Below are 26543 nucleotides of genomic sequence, written 5' to 3'. Positions count from 1 at the left end.
ACTTCTACCGCCTCCATCCTGGCGCTCCGGGGAGTCCGCCCGGTGGCGTTCGTCGGAGGGGGGGTACTGTAACGATCCCGGCAGTCTGAGTCGGGTCCTGTCTGTGGTCTAGTTGTTCTGCTCGTGATCTCCAGTTTCCCGAGGGTGCTGGAACGCTCCGGGGAGCTCTCTTGATTTCCGCACCTGCATCCCATCAGCAATCTGCACACCTGGTCCTGATCATCACCCTTCTTAGGCTCTGGTCTAACATCCATTCCCTGCCGGATCGTTAGCCATTAACAGTATGTTTTGTCAGCGTATCAGCCTCTTAGTACTAGCGTTAGTTTTGTTGTTTTGCACCTTGTTGACCTGCCTTGTACTTACCTCAGTTTTTTTCTGTCTACAGTCATTCTCCCGGAACCTTCACCCCAACCCCCTGCCGTGCCATCGTTTAATCTGCCACTTCACCTCCACCTACTCATCTCCGCCACCCGCTCCGTCTCCTGGATTATTCTGCACCTTTTGAATCTGTAATAAACACTCACCTTCGTTCTACTCTCCTTGTCCTGGTCTGCTTCTGGGTTCTGTCTTAGGGAACCGTGACACTGACATGTTACCCTATTCCCTACATAGTGCACTACTTTGGACCAGAGACGTATGCCGGGCCATGGTCAAAAGTAGTGCAATATATAGGAAAAGGGTGCCATTTCAGACACACAAAGTGGTGTCTTTTGGTCATGTACAATACGAGGCTTATAGTACAGTAGTAATCTTTCCATATATCTTAATCTGACCTTTCTATGCCATAGAGCAGGGGTACTCAACTCTTACCCTACGAGGTCCGGAGCCTATTGGTTTTCAGTTCTACCTGATAATTAATTGCACACGCCTGGTGTCTCAGGTCTAAATCAGCCCCTGATTAGTGGGGAACAATGAAAAAATGCAGTGAAACTGGCTTCGAGGTCCAGAGTTGAGTTTGAGGGACATAGAGATGCAGTACTACATCAGCCAATCAATTGGGAAGATGGATACAACTACCACCACTAGCAATGAGTGGGGCTAATGTGAACTAACTACAGTGCCGTGTCTCAGTGCTGCTGAGCCAAGGGTCTGGCAATAAAAGTCACCTGGGGAGTCTTTTCCCTGGCTATTATATGCTTCACCTATGTCCCCTGATCTTAACTGTCTAATGAAAACTAGTACGGTAATAATGGGATATCTAACCTGGGTTCTCTGTCGGAAATCACTATAGCGAATTGAAAGGGGATTGTAACACACAGTGGTAGTGAACTTGCTGTGTTATTGGATAGTATGCTTAGTGTTGCTATCATAAGATGTGTTCTAAGTGTGGTGTTGCCCTCATAACAGGCATTAAAAGTAAGGCCTGGAGTTTTTCCTTGACCATGTGAACTGACCAGGAAGAAACTCAGTGCCCTAGGTACAGATGTAGGATCTTAATTTGAGCCAGTTTGCTACAGCAGGAAAATAATCCTGCAGCAACAGGAAATATGAATTACTATGTGGATTATAATTCATGGACATTTTTGTAGGGGTTGCTAAATGTTTTGTTAGGGCAAATCAAGTCAGAAATTTCAAAGTGGAGATGACAAACTTTAGAAGGCTTTTTAAAACTAAACTAGACCACAAGTTTGCATTTCCTACTGTGCAGGAAAATTTGCAGCAACAAAAGACTGATCAAATTAAGATCTGTATAAGCACGCTTTACTGCTAAGTGCTAGTTGTACTGGGGTCGAGTTGATTGTTTTCCTTGTGGTTATGAAAGCACAGCAGCCCATTTTACATGGGTGAAGGTTGCTGTCCACGGTCCTGGAACTCTAGACGCCAGACTGTAGACTGCTGGAGCTCTGGTAGTGAGTGCTGTCCAAGGTCTTGAACCAAAGATGTTCTAGCTGCAGTGTTTTTCTGCATTGAAAACATACTGAACCACTCATTTATAATGGAAAACCTTGTTTCACAGGGAGAGAGAGAGAGGGGAAGAGAGAGACAGCGAGACAAAGAGAGAAAGAGAGAGAGAGAGAGGAGAGAGAGAAAACTGTATTATTTATTGCCTATAGAGTCTCCCTCTCTGTGTATTCTGAAATAATTGATCCTATACTTAATTTGACATTGTGACATAAGCAGTATGCCTCGTTAATTATACCTCATAAGAAGCTGCAACCAATTTGCAGAGCATCTTTCATTGTTAAAATCTCATGGCATTTTGTACAATTTTTTCCTAATTCTAAAAATGAACAATGTGAGTTCAAACGGAAAATCTCCTTATCTGACAAATTGATTGTTGGATGGATCCTCTCCCTCTCTCTCTGCAGCTTTCACAAACTAAACTGTAAAGAAGATGGGAAAAAGAGGTGGGGCCACAGTATAGCTATAGCCCTACTGGCACTGACTGGAAGCAACATCTTTTTCTCCTTCTTCCTTGATACAATCTTGTTAGTAAAAATTGTAATCCCAAAGTCCCAACACTAGCAGAACTTCAGGCCTTAAGTCAATAGAGCCTAACAACCATGGCTGTATAGAGGTTCTAGCTACACGTCCAGAGTGCTTGTTACACGCGCTCTGCTGTCACTATAGCTCTCAGATCTTTCCTCCATGTATTCCCTCGGCTTTCCTAATACAATCCGGTTGGTTCTACTGTACTATCAAGCTGAACGAGTGCCATGCCTAACGAATCACAGTTAAAGGTTTACTTCAGATAAACTGGCAATGTATGATAGTGATAGTGGGTATATACTTTGATAGCATTCAGTAGAGATCATGATAAAGGTTAGGAAGAAGTTCAAATGCCATGTTTCAACTGTCACAGTGCTATGGTGCATAGACCCACCTGCTTCATACACACATCATTCATACACTTATGTATGGGTGGGTATTCTCTTCAATGAAGGACAAACACTTGCCAATATGACCTCACCAACTCAGTGCATTACTTGCACATGTTCTGTCTGTACTGACAGAGAATGGTCTCAACCACACCCCACTCTATTGGTAGCCATGGAGACTGAAAACATAATCTGCTAGACCTCTGTGCCTAGGTGCAATGCTACAGGGGAATAATAACTGTACTGTACCATTGCATTTATGCATTATTGAGGTTGTGGTCTGTGTTCAATTGGCTACAACCTCATTATTGACACACACACACACACACACACAGTATGATTAATACTTTGTTCTCCATGTTTTCCAATACAATCTTTACTCTCTCCCTCTCCTTTCGCATGCTATAAAGGATGAAGCAGGATTCAATAGTAAATAAATATTTCAGCAAGTTCTGAGAATCTCCTCTCTCCTGTAAAGCAACTCCTTGCACATGAACAACATTTCATGGAAAACATGAAGTGATTCTATTATTTTGAAGCTGATTTCATCTGAGCCGTGTTCGGTTCAAGTTTCTGAAGGCTATAAAGGAGTTGTGAATATATCCTGAAGTCACGGAGGACCAAGATCAATTCTCACTCTCAAGGTAAGCAGCACACAGCAACAATATTAGCATTGCTTTAAAACGCTGCATTGTGAGTCTTATACAAAACTCAAAGTGAAAAAACAATTTTTCATGGACATCAGGGCCGGGGTTTCTGCCAATACTCCTATTCCATATTTACCAATAGTCACACAGTGACATAAATTGATAATTAAAGGGGAAATACAGTGAGGGAAAAAAGTATTTGATCCCCTGCTGATTTTGTACATTTGCCCACTGACAAAGAAATGATTAGTCTATAATTTTAATGGTAGGTTTATTTGAACAGTGAGAGACAGAATAACAACAAAAGAATCCAGAAAAACGCATGTCAAAAATGTTATAAATTTATTTGCATTTTAATGAGGGAAATAAGTATTTGATCCCCTCTCAATCAGAAAGATTTCTGGCTCCCAGGTGTCTTTTATACAGGTAACGAGCTGAGATTAGGAGCACACTCTTAAAGGGAGTGCTCCTAATCTCAGCTTGTTACCTGTATAAAAGACACCTGTCCACAGAAGCAATCAATCAATCAGATTCCAAACTCTCCACCATGGCCAAGACCAAAGAGCTCTCCAAGGATGTCAGGGACAAGATTGTAGACCTACACAAGGCTGGAATGGGCTACAAGACCATCGCCAAGCAGCTTGGTGAGAAGGTGACAACAGTTGGTGCGATTATTCGCAAATGGAAGAAACACAAAATAACTGTCAGTCTCCCTCGGCCTGGGGCTCCATGCAAGATCTCACCTCGTGGAGTTGCAATGATCATGAGAACGGTGAGGAATCAGCCCAGAACTACACGGGAGGATCTTGTCAATGATCTCAAGGCAGCTGGGACAATAGTCACCAAGAAAACAATTGGTAACACACTACGCTGTGAAGGACTGAAATCCTGCAGCGCCTGCAAGGTCCCCCTGCTCAAGAAAGCACATATACAGGCCCATCTGAAGTTTGCCAATGAACATCTGAATGATTCAGAGGAGAACTGGTTGAAAGTGTTGTGGTCAGATGAGACCAAAATCGAGCACTTTGACATCAACTCAACTCGCCGTGTTTAGAGGAGGAGGAATGCTGCCTATGACCCCAAGAACACCATCCCCACCGTCAAACATGGAGGTGGAAACATTATGCTTTGGGGGTGTTTTTCTGCTAAGGGGAGAAGACAACTTCACCACATCAAAGGGACGATGGACGGCGCCATGTACCGTCAAATCTTGGGTGAGAACCTCCTTCCCTCAGCCAGGGCATTGAAAATGGGTCGTGGATGGGTATTCCAGCATGACAATGACCCAAAACACACGGCCAAGGCAACAAATGAGTGGCTCAAGAAGAAGTATATTAGGTCCTGGAGTGGCCTAGCCAGTCTCCAGACCTTAATCCCATAGAAAATCTGTGGAGGGAGCTGAAGGTTCGAGTTGCCAAACATCAGGCTCGAAACCTTAATGACGGAGAAGATCTGCAAAGAGGAGTGGGACAAAATCCCTCCTGAGATGTGTGCAAACCTGGTGGCCAACTACAAGAAACGTCTGACCTCTGTAATTGCCAACAAGGGTTTTGCCACCAAGTACTAAGTCATGTTTTGCAGAGGGGTCAAATACTTATTTCCCTCATTAAAATGCAAATCAATTTATAACATTTTGACATGCGTTTTTCAGGATTTTTTTGTTGTTATTCTGTCTCTCACTGTTCAAATAAATCTACCATTAAAATTATAGACTGATCATGTCTTTGTCAGTGGGCAAACGTACAAAATCAGCAGGGGATCAAATACTTTTTTCCCTCACTGTAGGGGATTCAAATAATAACAAAGCGGTGACCCCACCACAACAAGTTGATTTAAAGTATAGTAGAAGAACATGCCAACACTGTCTGGGAGCATATGATTGGTCACAAAAGGTAGCTAGCTAGCTAGTACTGTAGAGTTGAGTATCAGTTGTCCATTTCAGCGGTCCCCAGGAAACTTGGTCAAATTGAGCTGATCAGTTCACAATCCACATCTTATGAAAAAACAGTAATTTGCTAAATGTTACATTTGGACATATACAGAAAGTGCTATATTTAAATCCATAGCACCATGTTCATCATCTGCATTTGATTATTCCTGTACTGACAGGTGATGACATTTCTGCCTCTCTATCAATATTCAGTATCAGTGCAGTGCACACGATGAGATTCTGAATTTCATCAACACGTTCATTTGAATGCCAGACTGCAGAATTGTTAGGCTATCTATCCAAAGTGCATCAGCCAGCCGTCCAAGGCATCACTGCGCTTTGTTCTCTCGCCCGCTGTGTTTCGTGCCAAAGTGCTGTCGGATTCACTGCTATGTGGTCGCGTTGGCGCGCCTTGTCCCTATCCCACACCTCGCTCTTGCCTTTGAAGGGATCGCCAAGCCGTGGGAATGTTCCCACATTAATGCGCAGTGCACGTGGTCCATAACCGCAATATCTAAAGCCCGGTATTGAGAAGCGAAATTGCGAAAGAAGAAGGGGAGAACATCATTTCTGCCTGGATGTGGGAGAAATGAAGCTCGTGAAGGCTTTTCTGATTCATGAAGAGCGCGAGACCGACTCGAAATTCCCTCACGTGCGCATCGTGGATAAAACGGTTCAGCGCTTCTATTTTTGTCTTGATTTATAACAAAAATGCGGGCGAAAAGGACCTAAATAATCACGGTAAATGAGGCAACATGCAAATACGCACTGACAGTAAGTCATTGTAATGTGTTTAGTCTGTTGAACAATTTGCCGCTGTAAGTAGTAGGGCTGCCGTTATTTATTTGAAACTGAAAGGTGTCACTATCGTCATCATCTCTTAGTGACACATTTAGTTTAGTGATTGTTAACTATGAGAGCATAGCCTACTGTTAGACTGGTAGTGTTTTTTATGTGCAGCAAAATGTTTAAATTAGTGGAATGGTGGCTTCTCAGTCCTCTGCATTTGCGACTAGGCTAAATGTCAGTAAGAGGTCTACATGCTGATACATTTTATTGTTTGTTTTAGGTGAACGCTTGTCAACAGCTTCCGCAGAAGGTGGTTTGGCAAACCGAACAACAAATAATATTTCGACCGGAGTGGCACGTGCCAAGAAGAACGGACACCGTCGTTTTTAGATATTGGGATTATATCTTCTTACTTGGGTGTCCACGATGAAGAGGAGACAGAAGCGAGTGTTGCAAATGGCCTTCGTATTCATGGTGGCTTTGATATTTCTGCCAAACGTCGGACTGTGGTCGTTATACCGGGAGAAACACCTGATGAAGTCGCACGAGGCCGGCGAACAGGTAGGTCTAAGGTCACATAACATTGACTTTGCCACTTTAAGCACCACATTCATCGCATTTCAAACTGGTGTAGCCTAACTAACTGGTGCTACAAAGTTGATCATTTTCAAGTTCATGTAAAGTAATTGTGAGTTGGTGGGAAAAGTAATTAGGCAACAAGCTGCGCAGGCATGGCTTGAGCAACAGTGTTAGGAAGGCTCATCAATCATCATTATCGCATCATGAGTTAGGCCCACACATCATTCGTCTTTTCATCAACTTTATACTAGGTACATTCAAATCTGGACCTTGAAGCCCAGTTGCATTGCTGATTTTAATTATTCCCCTCTGAAGGACTGATTTAGATGGGTATGGGGCACCAGTTGGTTGCAGAAAATTAGGCCTATCAGGTAGAGCATAAAACCATATATAGTATTTTGTTAATATAGCCTAATGTTAGCCAAATTCTAACCATTAAATGCAAAAACAAATATGATTAGGCCTAAGGCTGTTTTTAATGCTTTTATCAATTTCCTTGGGTGAAAGATGTGTATGCATACGTTATACTTTAACAGGTGCTGCAGGCAAGCAATCGAAAGAGTCACATCTGTGTAAGAGTACATTTAGTTCCTGGTTTAAATTGTACCCAAGTTATTTTGCATCTGGGCCAATGTCCCCCAAATATGATAACATGTCAACCTTTTTTGTGATTGTGGCAGGCCCGGCGCCAGGTAAAAGAGACTAAGGGGGCAGTTGAAATCGGCGAAGGGGCACAATTTTGGGGCGTAATACATTTAAATTATATTAAATTCTGCTTATATCACGCTATACCACAATAAACATAAAGTTCAAATGCCGAGACTCCATGACCATTGAGTGCTTTTGAAGTGACAGGTTGGTGTGAAATCTGTAGCCTATCTCCTCTGCACTGTATCAGCGCCATGGACAACGCCCTACACATTAAAGCGAGGCCCGTTTTGGTTATGAATATAGGCTACAAGATAGATAGAGCAATTCACCTATTACAAACAGCCTATGTGAATGCAGCTGAACACACAGCCATCTTACCAAAATAATGCAAACAAAATGCTGAAAGTAGTAGCCTAGTTATTCATGCATGCAAACAAAAATACTGAGTAGCAGTTTGGCTTAGAATACCGACACAACTGCGAATGCGAACGAATGAATGTGAACAGAACAAAACAGCGATAGCAAGTAGGCCTAGTAAACAAAATATAAGATCGATAAAGGCATGACACAATATATATTTAGGCTAGATACATTTAACAGTAAAGAAATGCAGTAAACAAAAAGCGAATGGAAATCCAAATAACCAAAACATAGCCTACAGTGAGATGCAGCCATGCACAGCTGTCTTGCCAAACAAATAGGCCTATAGGTCCGCTTCAAACATGGAAAATGATGGCGCTCATGAGTTCAGCAACACGTTGTTATATGGTACAATACACTTCTGTGGATCAAATTCGACCCACATAATCAGTTAAGCAATGCCAGCCTACCATAAATACATTTCCAATATTTACAGTTTACAACCACGAAAACCAATAGGCTACCAAGAAAGCCATAATAGAATGTATCTATTTATATGATGAAACATACCGATATGTAGTCCCGTGTAGCTCAGTTGGTAGAGCATGGCGCTTGCAACGGCAGTGTTGTGGGTTCGATTCCCACGGGGGGCCAGTATACAAAAATAAAAATATATATGCACTCACTAACTGTAAGTCGCTCTGAATAAGAGCATCTGCTAAATGACTAAAATGTAAAATGTAAATGTAGCTATACCCAGGGGCATCATTTGGGTTCTTGCATTGGAATTATATTGAATTCTGTTTATATCACGCTATACCACAAAAAACATAAAAATTAAAATGCAGAGAACATTGAGTGCTTTTGACCAAGAAGTGACAGGTTGGTGCAAAATCTCAGATGCACTCTATCAGCACCATGGACAGCACCCTACAAACTTAAAGGCCTATACTCTGGCTAAGGAAGTCATTTAGCCAATTCATACCATAGGTTTTTGCTGAAATTACACCAATGGCTATACCACCAAGAATTTGATAAAAATCAACCAGCTAGATTGTTTCTTACCTTTTCAGAGGAGTTGCAGCCTCCTTGGTGCTCTGTGGAACTTCCTGAGTAATTGATCATTACGCTGTCCCCGAAATCTTCTTGTAAGATCCCCCTCAAATGCCAGTTGGATTAGTTGAGCTTTCCTCGGGTGTTGAGCTTTCCTCGGGTGTAGCATAGTTCTTCTGTGCTGACTGAACACGTTTGTCAAAGTGGAAAATGAGTTCTCGCATGTAGCTGTGGACGCCCTAAAAGTCAATATGTGTCAGTGCAGTAAGCATGGAGAGAGGCCCAGAGAGTCGTTGCAGGACATCAAGTGGGGTCCATTTGTCCTCATTGGAGCCGGAGCGGGCGATTTCATTCTGCAAAAACTGGAGCGCAACACTAAACTCAGCTTCCACCAAATTTGTTTTGCTTAGATCCAGCAGTGGTTTCACCTTTTTCACATCTAGAAAGTCATGTCTCTCTGGGTCAAAGGGCACATAGGGTCTCCACCAGTTGGCTGTTGCGTTTGCTGAATCGTACTGACATTTCACCAATGACAGCATCCAAGCACAGTCTTTTACACTCTTCTCCTCTGTCCTGCTGGTCTACTGTACTGTCCATCACATATTGCTGGAGATTTGTACCTACATAACGTCGTCATAATTGCTTGGAGCTGGTGGTGCGTCAGTGCCACTGGCACTGAACTGTCCCCAAATGGCTTCGAACTCGCTGTCACACCTCAGCTTGTCACACCTCAGCACTCCAACGCACTGCGGCCACTTTGACTCCAGTGTAAAGATCTGTTGCTTTTGCCTGGATAAATTAGTTTGGTGGATCGAGAAGACTGAGGATTCTGTGCACCATGGTGGCTGTAAACTTCAAGCCGGGGTCCATCATCGCCTTTAGCAGCCCTGTAGCCTCGAGTCTTACTTCTGTGTTGTACGAACGCATGCATTCGATGTCAGAGAGGAACTTCACAATGCTGTCACAACTTTTAACAATCACTGACACAGTAGCCAGGTGTCCCCTTCTCCTTTGCGACTAGGCTTTGTTTGGGTACTTTGGCGAAGCCAATTTCTGATATCCATCGTGGCAGTGGCAGATTAGCTGGTTCAAGCTCGCTAAATAGGCTAAGGCTAATAACACTTACGCTTTTTACAGCTAGCTAAGAAGCTAACTAAACTCTGTAGTAGTGGGGCGTGAGGCTGAGTTGAGTGAAGCAGCTTCAACGGTAAACTTGACCCCGCCCTTATAAATCTAACTCTTAATATTACAGGTTGGAGGCGTATCACATTATTCACTTAGCCTACCACAGATGAGAAGCGTTTTTCCCCGCTTTTTATGGAAACCCAAAGGAATCATACCTAACCGCCCCAGTGACTTTCCATTGTGCTGACACAGCGCACAGAGATACAGATTTTGCACCAACCTGTCACTCAATAATTGTAACTTTTTTTATATATAGGGACATAAAACTAAAACTGAGGGGACTAAGCCCCCTTTTGCCCCCTCGTGGAGCTGGTGGCGATAACTGTGCTGTCTCCTAAGTTTTACTTATTATAACAATGGTAGTTTGGTTCCTGAATGCTGATTGACTGAAACCGCTTTCCAGTGATGTGTACATTCAGAATATTATAGCATGAAGTTAGAGTACCATGGCACCAAATCCTCTTTAGCTTGTGTGGCTTGATGATCTCATTGAACACCTACAGCTCTTTGCCAGCCCTACATGTTACAGTGGCTTGCAAAAGTATTCACCCCCCTTGGCATTTTTCCTATTTTGTTGCCTTACAACCTGGAATTAAAATGGATTTTTGGGGAGTTTGTATCATTTGATTTACACAACATGCCTACCACTTTGAAGATGCAAAATATGTTTTATTGTGAAACAAACAAGAAATAAGACACAAAAAAACTGAAAACTTGAGCGTGCATAACTATTCACCCCCCCCAAAGTCAATAATTTGTAGAGCCACCTTTTGCAGCAATTACAGCTGCAAGTCTCTTGGGGTATGTCTCTATAAGCTTGGCATATCTAGCCACTGGGATTTTTGCCCATTCTTCAAAGCAAAACTGCTCCAGCTCCTTCAAGTTGGATGTGTTCCGCTGGTGTACAGCAATCTTTAAGTCACACCACAGATTCTCAATTGGAAGGTGAACCTCCGTCCCAGTCTCAAATCTCTGGAAGACTGAAACAGGTTTCCCTCAAGAATTTCCCTGTATTTAGCCCCATTCACCATTCCTTCAATTCTGACCAGTTTCCCAGTCCCTGCCGATGAAAAACATCCCCACAGCATGATGCTGCCACCACCATGGGATGGTGTTCTCGGGTGATGAGAGGTGTTGGGTTTGCGCCAGACATAGCGTTTTCCTTGATGGCCAAAAAGTTCAATTTTAGTCTCATCTGACCAGAGTACCTTCTTCCATATGTTTGGGGAGTCTCCCACATGGCTTTTGGCGAACACCAAACGTGTTTGCTTATTTTTTTCTTTAAGCAATGGTTTTTTTCTGACCACTCTTCTGTAAAGCCCAGCTCTGTGGAGTGTACGGCTTAAAGTGGTCCTATGGACAGATACTCCAATCTCCGCTGTGGAGCGTTGCAGCTCCTTCAGGGTTATCTTTGGTCTCTTTGTTGCCTCTCTGGTTAATGCCCTCTTTGTCTGGTCTGTGAGTTTTGGTGGGTGGCCCTACCTTGGCAGGTTTGTTGTGGTGTCATATTCTTTCAATTTTTTAATAATGGATTTAATGGTGCTCCGTGGGATGTTCAAAGTTTCTGATATTTTTTCATAACCCAACCCTGATCTGTACTTCTCCACAACGTTGTCCCTGACCTGTTTGGAGAGCTCCTTGGTCTTCATGGTGCCATTTGCTTGGTGGTGCTCCTTGTTTAGTGGTGTTGCAGACTCTGGGGCCTTTCAGAACAGGTGTATATATATACTGAAATCATGTGACAGATCATGTGAGACTTAGATTGCACACAGGTGGACTTTATTTAACTAATTATGTGACTTCTGAAGGTAATTGGTTGCACCAGATCTTATTTAGGGGCTTCATAGCAAAGGGGTGAATACATATGCATGCACCACTTTTCCGTTAGTTATTTTCAATAATTTTTTTAAACAAGTAATTTTTTTCATTTCACTTAACCAATTTGGACTATTGGACTGTCCATTACATTAAAAAAAATAATCAATTTAAATTACTGGTTGTAATGCAACAAAATAGGAAAAACGCCAAGGGGGTTGAATACTTTTGCAAGGTACTGTATGTAGCCATAGCTGCATAGTGTTTAGCCGTGAGGCTCCCCGTCCCTTCTGTTTCATATACGCCTATCATCTTGTAATCTGTTTCTGCCGCTGGGGAGTGAAGTGAAAACTGCCTGAGTCGGTTTATGATTGCATCTCGTCATTGCCTCTTTCTCATTTGCCTGATCGCGATTTGCATTGCCGCATGGCGTAACATTGCACTTCGGCACTGCATGGCCCCGGCAGTGTGAAGCCTTGTCCGTTCATTACCGTTAGGCCAACCCAGCCTGTCGCCCTCTAGCTCCGTCCCGGGTTGACAGGGACAGAAACATCAGGCAGTGGTCATTATGTGGGACGATACCGACCGTCCTCTCCTCTCTCCACTGACCTCTACATGATACAAACTGAGTCACCCTGCTGAGATTGTCTCACATTCCATTTAGAGGTTGCCTCTCATAGAAATAGAATGAGTGGATTGAACAAAGCCCCTTGGACCAGTGTAATTTGATGACCAATGTCCTCTCTTGTCATTCTATTTCTATGGTCATTCAATTTTTTTATCCACTGAAAAAAGGAGCCTCAGCAGGTATGTGTTAACTTTAGATTAGCGGTGTGTTGGTATTTTTGGCAGCCATTTTACTGAACAAGGTGATGTCCTTTGGTTTTCTTGTAAATCTTATTGATTCCTTTTGGTTTAGTTTAATCAGATGCCATGGTCTCTAGATTGAGCTCCTATACTACAGGCCTTTGATACAAACAAAACAAATCAAGAAAAGAAGGTCTAGAACCCTTTAGTTGGGATCAGTAGGTCCCAGAGCATGAGTTCCTTCCTGATTCCGTGATTCAGAGCCACTGAGCAGCCAGCCAATCCTCTGAAAGACGGAGTGGAGCGGCAGCGTTATATGCTCTGAGGGAAAAGGCTCATCCTCTGTGGCAGGCAACAGAAGAATGGGAACAGTCCCTAGGATCAGAATCACCCCGTTTCCTCCCCTGACTCAAAGGCTGCATCCTAAATTGCACCCTATTCCCTATATAGTGCACTAGTTTATTGCCCTGGTCAAAAGTAGTGCACTATATAGGGAATAGGGTGCCATTTGGGAAGCAGTCCCTTGACTCAAAATCAAAGCAGCTGAAGTTTAACACACCAGCCAACCATAAAAGGATAAAGAAGCCTGGGCTTGTAACTGTTTGATTGTGCCATTTTGTCTGCAGTCAAGGTGAGATAATTGACATTGGATGGATGTTTCTGTTGGGCCCAATTACCGACGAAGCTCACCAGATTGTCATTTTGAGTTATTAACCTAGTCACCATGGTGATTGTTAGCCTGTTATTACCGATATTATGATGTATTTCACATTATAAATCACAGTCGTTTTTTGTATACGGACATCATGATCCATTAGTCTTTTATGTGATGCGTCACATCTGACACATTATTGCCTTTGACCAGTTCTGTTACATTGTACTAACATTTCAATATAAGCAACTTCTTTGTGGTAAGGGACCTGATCTCAGCTCACAGGCAAATATAGTGGTAAACAACAAACAACAGCTAGCATGTGTACTGATGGTGCGTTTTGTACTCTAGATACCAGGTGCACACACACACACACACACACACACACACACACACACACACACACACACGCACACCAGCTGTCACTTGTGATGGGATGTTTACATGGCATGATGAGTATGCTAGATTCGGATCTGTGATAGCACACTGAGCAGTGACGGTGTGAGAGACAGAGTGTCAGCGGTCTACACAGGGTGTGTGGATACTCGTTTAAGCAATGCCTACAGAAATGTAATGTCTGAATGCAATGTGATAGAATTGCAGGGAGTAATGCAGGCTGTGATGGAGGACTATCAGTAGCTGAGATTGTACATTTTATACTGTACATTTGTAGTAATGGAGCAGTGTACATATATATAATGAACAGTGTTTAGTTTGATGTACTATTTTATTTATGATGTAGGCTATTGTATTGTTTTATTCCTGTTTGGACCCCAGGAAGAGTAGCTGCTGCCTTGTCAGCAGATAATGGGGATTCTATTAAATGCTAGATGGAAAATAATGTCCTATGAAGCTCTACATCAGTGGTATTCAAACTTTTGCGGCAGAATTTCTGGGTACCCCATTTTTTCCAGCAGAATTTCTGGGGACTTTCTTCTAGATTAGTGGTTCACAACCTGGGGTATTAGTACCTCTGCAGATACCTGGCCTATCCACAGCCCAGGTACTTGGGAATGGGAAGACCGAAGAGCATAGGCCTAATGATCCACTGCACAGGAGGGGGTAGCCTACTTTGGTTGGGGGTGTGATTGGGGCTTTAAAATAACCCAAGAATGTTGAGAACCGCCTTTAACCTCTAGACCCAACTGAGAGAATGTTGATTTTCTAGTGACTGACTGTTATTGTCAGTATCCATTTTGTGACAAAGTGACAGTTGGAAGAGCGAGGCAGTAATTCTAATTAGGCTACCCACCACGATGTCATAGCGAGGAGATGCATGATGGTAATGCAGATGCAGAGCTGAGTGACAATGTGGCCATGGATGGGCTTTTAAATAAAAATAAGAGACGCAAAAAGATTTCACAGTCTGTGGAAATGGAATCTATTTTCAGTGTGAGATGGGACAAAACAGGTTGAAAAGGCCATTCATGATTAGTCTTGTAGTGGTTGTCACAAGGCATAAAAACCCTCTGTTGAAGGGACCCGATTTGGTGTGACACATGCGAAGACTTCAATTGTATGAGCGGTAATAGGTTGTTGGCTTGTTGGTAGGAATTCAATTGTGATCATGATATTTTGACAATGAATAAGAATATGAATCTCCAGTATTGTTATCGTTCTTCTGAATATGAATTTGAATCAAACTCTCCCCGTATCAACTGTGAAAGAGGCTTCTCCATTACCATACAGAAGGAAAACATTATACATTTAGTAATTAAACATGTAGTAATTAAACCTGTCAGTGTTGCTTCAATGTATTGACTCCCAGCTTCCTCAGTACAGTATATTATAATGATCCGCTTCCTTAACGACTTCATTTTAGTTTCCTTCTGTTTTTATGACGCCTCGTTATCGTCTCTCCTCACCGTTAACCATGTTTTTCTGTAATTACTGTGCTATTTTAGAGAACTGAGCTGATTGTGTTTCTGTGTTCATATGGTAAAATGATCTTTATAGAAGTTGTTGTTGTTGGTGGAGAGGTATTGTATCATCAATGCTGCTATCATCATTTTCACCAGTATCGCAATGAGCTTGTTTACCGATCCCTTTCCAAAAATAGGCGTTTTGGTGTTGATGTTGTTGATGTTGAGTTGTTGCTCACATACTTATCATCAAGCTTTCACCTCCATGTACATTCTACTCAGCTCCCCAATAAGCTTTCTGGCAGGACCATTTCCGAAAGGAATGAAGGATTTGTCACATTGTGTATTGATAACATGTATCATCAAGCTTTTCATCATTTTCACCTCCATCCACTCCTTAGTCTTGGTCCATTTTAAACCTGATTTGTCAGATGTGCCTTGTGTGCCACTGACAGGTGGTAGAATGTACTGGGAGGCTGTTTTGTGTCTTCTGAGATTAAAGGGCATTTCATATGGAGTGACTGCCTGGCCCTGTCTGCACAGTGATATAAAACCACTTATTCACCACCACTGATTCTCTGGAGGTGAGATGTAGACCTAGACGTAATCATTAAGGGTGCTTCCATAATGGCATTTGTCAGGGCCCATAGATAGGGCTCTGGTCATAAGTAGTGCACTATTTAGGGAATAGGGTACCATTTGGGACGCCCCTCACTCTTCTGACGTGGGTACCTCCATTAAGCTAAAAGCACTCCAATAGCACTTGTTTTGTTTTTATCTCCTGCTTCTGAGAGTAATGGAAATAGGCTCGATGTAATCACTGCCATTGTATTGTCAGACACTACAAAGCAGTGCAATCTGTTTTAATGGTCATGAACTTCTTTCAGTGTAAGACGTAAATACAGCCACTGTCTTCAAGCCTAGAAAGCTCACACCTATTTCTTCTCCTGGTGGCACTAACCTATATTAGTGAGAAAGTGTGGACGTTGAATGTCTAGCCATATCAATGTGTTATGAGTCACAAATGCTCCCATACGCTAAACTAGGGCTGCATCTCAAATGCCACCCTATAACCAATAGGCTCTGGTCAAAAGTAGTGCACTAAATAGGGAATGGGTGCCTAGGTATACATACCATGAGATTAATCACAGAGGAGATGGCTGAGTTACGGCTGTTTAAACTGGCAGCTCTGACTGACTGACTGACTCCTCCACTCTGGTGATTGTTATTCAAGGACAGCAAAGCTTCTTATGTTTTATGGCCCTCTTCTCCTCCGCGGCGCCGGCGTGTCATCGGTGAAACATAACTAACAGTTAAATTAGACAGCCAGTTTAACAATGTGGCCTGACAGAGGGTGTAAGAGATTAGCGTGAGTCTAAAGGGTCATTATATTGCATCTATTAAAGGCAATGCAAAATCTACTTTTCAATTAAGCGGTTCCCAAGGGAGTAATTGATCATGGCGGTGACTGTCCACTCCACTTGATGGAAAAAAAACAAGATTAAAAAAAAGGTATTAGTCGTCTAGCTTTCTCCTCCAATTATTATTTTGTAGGTTTACTTACAGATGAGTCAAGTTTCAAGTTGTTTTTAACAATTTTCCTTTTTGCTATTATGCCTCAAAGGACAGTTTGTAGACCTAATCAGAATGTTCAAGTTTAAAATGTGATTTAGAACGCCGTTTGTTGGAATCACCACCTCTAAATAAAATTCCTCTCTGAAATCAATATTTATGATTATATCTTGATTCACGCTGAGATTGCCAGTCAGCCGTATCTTCCAATCAAATCAACCTTTGTTTTTCGTCACTGTATGAAATTGAGTCGAATTCGATAATGTTCTGAAAAGGATGCCCCCCTGTCATTGTGTCACATATTGTCTGGTGGTAGTCAATGAAAGGGAGACGACGTGTCCTGCTGTGTGTTATTGAGTTGTAACCTTTTGGTTGTATCCTATGTGTGGAAAGGACAGAAATAGGCTTGTCCTGCATTTGAAAGCAGACAGTTGGCCCAGTCGTGTTCTTACAGTGGTTCTGAAAAGGCCTATTGTCCTTCTCGGTGCAACCAACAGACACCTTAGAATCAACCCACCAGGTACGACACACTTACTGAGTGGTTGAATGAATCGCAGCACAGCTAAAGTTGAAGTCGGAAGTTTACATACACCTCAGCCAAATACATTTAAACTCAGTTTTTCACAATTCCCTGTCTTAGGTCAGTTCGAATCACCACTTTATTTTAAGAATGTGAAATGTCAGAATAATAGTAGAGAGAATGATTTATTTAAGCTTTTATTTCTTTCATCACATTCCCAGTGGGTCAGAAGTTTACATACACTCAATTAGTATTTGGTAGCATTGCCTTTCAATTGTTTAACTAAGTGTCAAACATTTCGGGTAGCCTTCCAGAAGCTTCCCACAATAAGTTGGGTGAATTTTGGCCCATTCCTCCTGACAGAGCTGGTGTAACTGAGTCAGGTTTGTAGGCCTCCTTGCTCGCACACGCTTTTTTAGTTCTGCCCACACATTTTCTATAGGATTGAGGTCAGGGCTTTGTGATGGCCACGCCAATACCTTGACTTTGTTGTCCTTAAGCCATTTTGCCACAACTTTAGAAGTATGCTTGGGGTCATTGTCCATTTGGAAGACCCATTTGCGACCAAGCTTTAACTTCCTGACTGATGTCTTGAGATGTTGCTTCAATATATCCACATAATCTTCCTTCCTCATGATGCCATCTGTTTTGTGAAGTGCACCAGTCCCTCCTGCATAAAAGCACCCCCACAGCATGATGCTGCCACCCCCGTGCTTCACGGTTGGGATGGTGTTCTTCTGCTTGCAAGCGTCCCCCTTTTTCCTCCAAACATAACGATGGTCATTATGGCCAAACAGTTCTATTTTTGTTTCATCAGACCAGAGGACATTTCTCAAAAAAGTACGATCTTTGTCCTCATGTGCAGTTGCAAACCGTAGTCTGTCTTTTTTATGGCGGTTTTGGAGCAGTGGCTTTTTCCTTGCTGAGCGGCCTTTCAGGTTATGTCGATATAGGACTCGTTTTACTGTGGATATAGATACGTTTGTACCTGTTTCCTCCAGCATCTTCACAAGGTCCTTTGCTGTTGTTCTGGGATTGATTTGCACTTTTCACACCAAAGTACGTTCATCCCTAGGAGACAACGCGTCTCCTTCCTGAGCGGTATGACGGCTGCGTGGTCCCATGGTGTTTATACTTGCGTACTATTGTTTGTACAGATGAACGTGGTACCTTCAGGCATTTGGAAATTGCTCCCAAGGATGAACCAGACTTGTGGAGGTCTACAATTTTTATTCTGAGGTCTTGACTGATTTATTTTGATTTTCCCATGATGTCAAGCAAAGAGGCACTGAGTTTGAAGGTAGGCCTTGAAATACATCCACAGGTACACCTCCAATTGACTCAAATGATGTCAATTAGCCTATCAGAAGCTTCTAAAGCCATTACATAATTTTCTGGAATTGTTCAAACTGTTTAAAGCAGGGGTGTCAAACGTCCGGCCCGCGGGCCGGATCAGTCCCGCAAACGGGTTTAATCCGGCCCGCGAGATGATTTTGTAAAGTATAAAAATGCGCTGCAATTTTTCAATAAAATAAACTGCTGTTCCAATTGCATCCACTGGATGGCGCAATAGCAATTGTGTTAAGCAAGCAAACTGTTTATACCGGGGCAGAGCAAGTACGTCAAGCACGTGCAGCCAGTCCGGATGAGCTACTTTGTTTTGCCCGCGATATTTATTACGGCTTCTACTTTTAACATTATGTGCTTTGGCACCCTCATTGCCCCAATATGTCTCTGTCAAAAAAGAGAAAAGTGGACGCAGAGTGCAGAGTGTTCCAAGAAAAATGGTCATCCTCCTATTTATTCACGGAATTCAATGGGAAAGCTGTATGTTTGGTGTGTTCACAGCATGTTGCAGTGCTGAAAGAATATAACCTTCGTCGCCACTATGTGAGTCTTCATGCCGACAAATATGACAACTTTCAAGGACAGCGGAGAAGAGAGAAGGTGAATGAACTGTTGGCGGGTCTGAAGAAACAGCAGTCTGTGTTTACTCACAGCCGAGACATCAGTGACGCTGCAGTGAAAGCTAGCTAACTCATTGCTAATGAAATCGCAGTGGCTTCAAAACCATTTAGTGAGGGTGTCACGAGTTACAAAGCCAGAACCCAGAAGCAGACCAGGACAAGGTAAGTTGAAACGAAGGTGAGTGTTTATTTACAAAGTCAAGAGTGATGCTGAATAATCCAGGGAACAGAGCGGGCGGCGTTGATTAGTTGTTGGGGGTGCAGTGGTTGATCCAATCATGGCTCGGCAGCCGCCGACCACCAGGCAGAGGTTGGATGAAGGTTCCGGACGAGTGACTGCAGATGGAACAAAACGGAGGTAAGTAAACAACAAACCAACAAGGTGCAAAACAACAAAACTACCGCTAGAAGCTCTAAGACTGATACTCTGGTAAACCTACTGTTCATGGCTAACGATCCGGCAGGGAATGGATGTTAGGCCAGAGCCTAAGAAGGGTGATGATCAGGACCAGGTGTGCAGATTGCTGATGGGATGCAGGTGCGGAAATCAAGAGAGCTCCCCGGAGCGTTCCAGAACCCTCGGGAAACTGGAGATCCCGAGCAGAAAAACTAGTCCACAGACAGGACCCGACTCAGACTGCCGGGATCGTTACAGTACCCCCCCCCCGACGAACGCCACCGGGCGGACTCCCCGGAGCGCCAGGATGGAGGCGGTAGAAGTCACGGATGAGGTCAGCATCTAGGATCTGTCGCCGCGGAATCCAACTCCTCTCTTCAGGACCATACCCCTCCCAGTCCACGAGATACTGGAAACCCCGGCCCCGCCGTCTGGAATCCATGATGCGTCGCACCGTGTAGGCAGGACCACCTCCGATCATCCGAGGAGGAGGAGGAGGAGGCGGAGGAGGCAACAGAGGACTGAGGAAAACAGGCTTGAGGCAGGAGACATGAAAGGTGGGATGGACTCTGAGCGTCCTCGGGAGTTTGAGTCGAACTGCCACCGGATTGATCACCTTCTCCACCACAAACGGACCAATGAACTTCGGTAACAACTTCCTAGACTCAGTCCGTAAAGGAAGATCCCGTGTGGCCAACCAGACCCTATCTCCGATGGTGTAGGTGGGAGCGGGGATCCGGCGACGATTCGCCTGGAGCTGATACCGGTCCGAAACTCTAAGGAGTGCCTTTCTGGCCCGATGCCAGGTCCGGTGGCAACGACGAATATGGGCCTGAACAGAAGGCACTGAGAGCTCCTTCTCCTGAGAAGGGAACAAGGGAGGTTGGTAGCCATACAGGCACTGGAAGGGAGACATCCCAGTGGCGGATGTAGGGAGAGTATTGTGGGCATACTCAACCCAAGGCAACTGAGAGACCCAGGAGGTGGGGTTGGAAGAGGCCAGGCAGCGTAGCGTGGATTCCATCTTCTGGTTGGCTCTCTCCGCCTGACCATTAGATTGGGGGTGAAAACCAGATGTGAGACTGACTGTAGCTCCAATGGCCAAACAGAAGGACTTCCAGACAGCAGAGGTAAACTGAGGGCCACGGTCGGAAACGATATCACTGGGCAACCCGTGGACCCTGAAAACCTCCCTAACCAGGATCTCGGACGTCTCCGAGGCAGAGGGAAGCTTGGCAATTGGCACAAAGTGGGCGAACTTGCTGAATCTGTCCACGATAGTCAGAACGACCGTGTTCCCCTCAGAAGCGGGCAACCCAGTGACAAAGTCCAGGGCCAGATGTGACCATGGTCGCCGGGGAATAGGAAGGGGGTGAAGTAGTCCAGAGCTGGGCCGATTGGTACCCTTATTCTGCGCACACACTGGACAGGCAGCAACATAACCCCGAGTATCCTCGGCCATGGCAGGCCACCAAAAACGTCTGCGAAGAAACGCCATCGTCCGAGCCACGCCAGGGTGACAAGCCATCTTGCTGGCGTGGGACCATTTGAGGACCGCAGGACGAACCGACTCAGGCACAAACAACCGACCGGGTGGACCGTTACGGGGACCGGGCTGCGTCCGAAGAGCCGCCATCACCTCCTCCTCAATCTTCCACCTAACAGCTCCCACGACGCAGTTCCGGGGGAGAATTGTCTCGGTCTTGGACCCACTCTCCTCCGTCTTGGAGAACATCCGAGACAAGGCGTCCCGCCTTGCCGTTCTTAGATCCAGGTCGGAACGTCAGGGAAAAATTGAATCGTCCGAAAAACAACGACCACCTGGCCTGACGGGAGTTGAGACGTCTAGCCGATTGCACGTAAGCAAGATTCTTGTGGTCAGTCCAGACAATAAACGGTTGCTCCGCCCCCTCCAACCAGTGGCGCCACTCCTCCAAGGCAAGTTTCACCGCGAGAAGCTCCCGGTTACCCACATCGTAATTCCTCTCCGCAGGCGAAAGGCGACGAGAGTAGTAGGCGCAGGGATGGAGTTTACTGTCCGTGGAGCATCGCTGCGACAGGATGGCGCCAACTCCCACATCAGACGCGTCCACTTCAACGACGAACTGACGGGCCGTGTCCGGTTGAGAGAGAATCGGTGCGTTGGTGAATCGCCTCTTCAAATCCAGAAACGCTCGATCCGCCTCCGGATTCCACTTGAAGCTCCTGATACTGGAAGTCAAGGCAGTTAACGGAGCGGCCACACGGCTGTAATCCCGGATGAATCTGCGGTAGAAATTCGCAAACCCCAAAAATCTCTGGAGCTGCAATCTCGTACCGGGCTGGGCCCATTCCAGAACCGCTCTAACCTTCTCCTGGTCCATCCTAATCTCTCCCCTGGAGATGATGTACCCGAGAAAGGATGTCGTGTGGGCGTGAAACTCGCACTTCTCGGCCTTCACGAACAGGCGATTCTCCAACAATCGCTGCAGAACCTGCCGGACATGCTGGACGTGGTCGGAAGGTTCCTTCGAGAAGATCAGAATGTCATCCAGGTAAACAAACACAAAGAGACCGATCATATCTCTCAGGACGTCGTTCACCATACTCTGGAATACCGCTGGAGCATTGGTCAGTCCAAACGGCATCACCTGATACTCGAAGTGACCCATCGGTGTATTGAAACCCGTCAACCACTCGTCTCCCTCTCTGATCCGGACCATGTGATACGCATTGCGTAGGTCTAGCTTGGTGAACACCGTAGCACCCTGTAAGGAGTCGAAGGCAGAACTCATCAAGGGCAGGGGATACTTGTTCTTGACCGTGATGTCATTCAACCCCCGATAATCAATACACGGTCGAAGAGAGCCATCCTTCTTACCCACAAAGAAGAATCCTGCCCCCCAGGGGTGATGACGAGGGACGAACGAGACCAGCAGCTAGGGACTCCTTGATGTAGGTCTCCAAAGCCTCACGTTCAGGGCGGGAGATACTGTATAACCTTCCCTTGGGGTAGACAGCTCCAGGGAACAGGTTGATGGCACAATCATATGGTCGGTGGGGAGGGAGTGACAGAGCCTTCTGCTTACTGAACACTTCCCCCAAATCGTGATATGTCTCGGGAACCAGGGACAAATCTGGGGGTTTAGCCTCAATCACCTGACTGGGAACCGAATGGGGACAGGCAGTCTTGAGACAGTTAGCATGACAATCAAGGCTCCAACTCGTTACCTTGCCCGTCACCCAATCGAACGTGGGATTGTGTTCCTTCAGCCAGGGGTATCCAAGGACCAGAGGAACATGGGAAGACGGCAGAATGAAGAATGAAATCATCTCCGAATGATTCCCCGACAACAGCATCTTAACCGGTTCAGTCCTCATCGTGATACGTGCCAGACTACTGCCGTTCAGAGTGGTCGCTTCAATGGCTTCCGGCAATTGCTCCTTGGAAAGCCCCAGCTGTTCCACCAACTCGGCATCAAGAAAGCTTCCATCGGCACCTGAATCGATAAAAGCGTTAATCGCTAAGCTCTGATTCCTGTTCACAAGGGTAGCCGGGAAACGGGGTCTGACAGAGGTACTGAGAGGTTGAAACTGGCTCGCTAAAAGTCCTCCCAACTTTAGCGAGCCGGGCAGTTTGACGACCGCCGGGAACAAGTGGAGATGTAATGTCCCGAGCTACCACAGTAGAGGCAGCAGTTGGTCTTACGTCTATGTTGACGCTCCTCCTTGGTTAACCCGTGCCGCCCCACTTGCATGGGTTCAGAATCGGGAGAGAGGACCTCTCCACTAATCCTTTGTGGTGGAGAATGATCGACGTGTTCTGGTCCACCACCCGACCCGACTGGGAACTGAGAAGCTGATCGATTGGACGGACCCCATTGCTTCTCCCTCCTTCGCTCTCGGACTCGATTATCCACCCGAATAGACAAGGCTACCAAGCTGTCCAGGTCACTAGGCTCCGGATAGGAGATCAACTCATCCTTGAGCTGCTCCGACAGACCCTGGTAAAAGGCCGCTTGCAGAGACTCCTCATTCCACCCACTCTCCACAGCCAACGTCTTGAACTCGATCACGAAGTCGGCCACGCTGCGAGTTCCTTGGTGAAGCGAAAACAGGCGCCTAGCTGCGTCCCTCCCTCGGACGGAATGGTCGAAGAGCTTCCTCATCTCGGCCGTGAACCCCTGGTATGAAGCCATGCAGGGGTCTTGTCGTTCCCAAACGGCTGAAGCCCACTCCAGCGCTCGACCACGCAGCAACTCAATCACAAAGGCTATCCTAGCCTTGTCTGTGGCATAAGAGTAGGGCTGTAGATCGAACACTAACCCACACTGCATAAGGAAAGAACGGCATCTTCCCAGCTCCCCCTCATATTTATCCGGCGTCGGAACCTTGGGCTCACGGAAGGACACAGCTCCAGACGCGGCAGGCGAGATGGGTGAAACCGGTAGTGGATCCTCCACCGGAAACTTGCGCTGGTTCTGGACCTCCGTCAGACCGGTAGAAAGGTTCCGAACTGACAACGCTATCTCCTGTAGTGCCGTGCTATGTTGTCCCAACATCTTCTCCTGATGGGAAATGGCATGGCGAACAGAGTCCAGGTCCGCTGGGTTCATTACTGGCCGGATCGTTCTGTCACGAGTTACAAAGCCAGAACCCAGAAGCAGACCAGGACAAGGTAAGTTGAAACGAAGGTGAGTGTTTATTTACAAAGTCAAGAGTGATGCTGAATAATCCAGGGAACAGAGCGGGCGGCGTTGATTAGTTGTTGGGGGTGCAGTGGTTGATCCAATCATGGCTCGGCAGCCGCCGACCACCAGGCAGAGGTTGGATGAAGGTTCCGGACGAGTGACTGCAGATGGAACAAAACGGAGGTAAGTAAACAACAAACCAACAAGGTGCAAAACAACAAAACTACCGCTAGAAGCTCTAAGACTGATACTCTGGTAAACCTACTGTTCATGGCTAACGATCCGGCAGGGAATGGATGTTAGGCCAGAGCCTAAGAAGGGTGATGATCAGGACCAGGTGTGCAGATTGCTGATGGGATGCAGGTGCGGAAATCAAGAGAGCTCCCCGAGCGTTCCAGAACCCTCGGGAAACTGGAGATCCCGAGCAGAAAAACTAGTCCACAGACAGGACCCGACTCAGACTGCCGGGATCGTTACAGAGGGTGAATTTGTAAAAACATGCATGATGAAGGCAGCGGAGTTTGTGTGCCCTGAAAAGCGTCAGGCTTTTGTAAATATCAGCCTGACAAGAAACATAGTTGCAGACAGGATTTCCGATCTTTCAGTGGATTTGGACAGCCAGTTGAAGCAAAAAGTAAAGTCATTTATTGCGTTTTCGGTTGCAATTGATGAAAGCACGGACATTACAGATGTTGCACAACTGGCCATTTTCATCCCCGGAGTTGATGACACATTGACTGTCACCGAGGAGTTCGTGGAGTTGGTGCCGATGACAGATACAACGACAGCAGCTGATATTTTCACCGCACTCGTCGACGCGCTGGACAGGGTCGGAGTGGACTGGTCCCGCGCTGTCAGCCTGGCTACAGATGGTGCGCCCTCAATGATCGGAAAAAAGCAGGCGTTGTGACAAAGTTCAGAGAGAAAGTGCAATCTGCAAATGGAGGACGTGATTTTTTGACTTTTCACTATTTTGCACCAGGAGGCTTTGTGTTGCAAGTCATTAAAGATGGATAACGTCATGAAGGTGGTCATCCAAACTGTTAATTTCATCCGATCCAGAAGCCTGAATCACCGTCAGTTTGACAGCCTTCTCAGAGAGAAAGACCACATCTATGGCCTGCCATACCACACTGAGGTAAGATGGTTAAGCCGAGGTGCTGTGCTGAGGCGTTTCTTTGATTTACGAGAAGAAATTGAACAGTTCATGGAAGAAAAGGAGTGTTAGAATTTCATTCCGCAGAATGGATGCAGGACCTTGCATTTATGGTGGATGTTACAGAGCACCTGAATAACTTGAACAAACAGCTCTAAGGGCGCAACAAAGTTGTCACACAGTATTATGACAGCATACGTTCTTTCAAGTTGAAGCTGTCATTGTGGGAGACGCAACTCGCCGGTGGTGATGCAGCTCACTTCCCCTGTCTGAAAAATTTGTGCGCGACCCAACATATGGCAGACATGAAGCGGTTCAAAGATAAAATAACGGGACTGTTACGGGAGTTTGAGCAACGCTTTCAGATTTTTGGTGAACTGGAGAAAGACTTCAACGTTTTTTGCTCGCCATTCACCGTGAATCCCTCTGATCTGCCCGTCAGCATCCAACTTGAAATAATAGACTTGCAGTGTGACTCGGATTTGAAGGGCAAATTTGCCGCAGCTGGCTTGGACACATTTTATCAGAATCTCTTGCCAGGTTACCACAACTTGACAGCCCTCGCTGCAAAACTGTTGTGCATGTTTGGAACCACATATCTTTGTGAGCAAGTTCTCTGTAATGAGCATAAATAAAACAAAGCTGCGCTCAAGGCTCACGCACAAGCACTTGAATCACATCCTGAAGTTGGCTGCCACTCAGGATGTGACGCCTGATATTGATGTGCTGGTGAAAGCTAAAAGATGCCAGGTATCAGGAGTCAAATAAACTATGCAACCCCACTTAAAGTGCTGCATGAGACACCCTGATATAGTTCTGTGATCTGTGATATACTTCTGTGAATCACTGAGGCATTGTGTGTTTGTGTGTTCTTTGTCCTCAGAACTTTCAAATAACTTGGTGTTTTATGATTAATAGTGATGTTGTGCTTTTGGACACACTGTCCTCAGGCTCCAGCTTTATGTTTATATGTTTTTATGTTGATGTGCTATTGTTTTTAATTGATTTTATTTTATTTGTATATTTAACCTATTCTTGACTCTGTGGTTCTTGCACTTGTTTGGGGAACAGGATTTCATTATTTTTATCTACATTTCTGCCTGAGAAATGAC

General features: G+C 45.2%; 1 protein-coding gene across 1 annotated transcript in view; it reads left to right on the top strand.

The window, feature by feature from the left end:
- Window positions 1–5660: 5660 nt before the first annotated feature.
- The window catches only part of LOC121545579 (polypeptide N-acetylgalactosaminyltransferase-like 6), a 66773-nt gene continuing 45890 nt past the window's right edge, over window positions 5661–26543 (top strand). Inside the window, exons 1-2 of the mRNA XM_045208917.1 lie at window positions 5661–6170; window positions 6466–6746. Coding sequence (XP_045064852.1) covers window positions 6612–6746 — 135 coding nt within the window. The 5' untranslated portion in view covers window positions 5661–6170; window positions 6466–6611. The remainder of the gene's footprint in view (window positions 6171–6465; window positions 6747–26543) is intronic.

Source organism: Coregonus clupeaformis, chromosome 3 (assembly GCF_020615455.1).
Source record: "Coregonus clupeaformis isolate EN_2021a chromosome 3, ASM2061545v1, whole genome shotgun sequence".
Lineage (NCBI taxonomy): Eukaryota > Metazoa > Chordata > Actinopteri > Salmoniformes > Salmonidae > Coregonus > Coregonus clupeaformis.
Note: the sequence above shows the minus strand (reverse complement) of the source record. Positions and strands in the feature narration are given on the sequence as shown.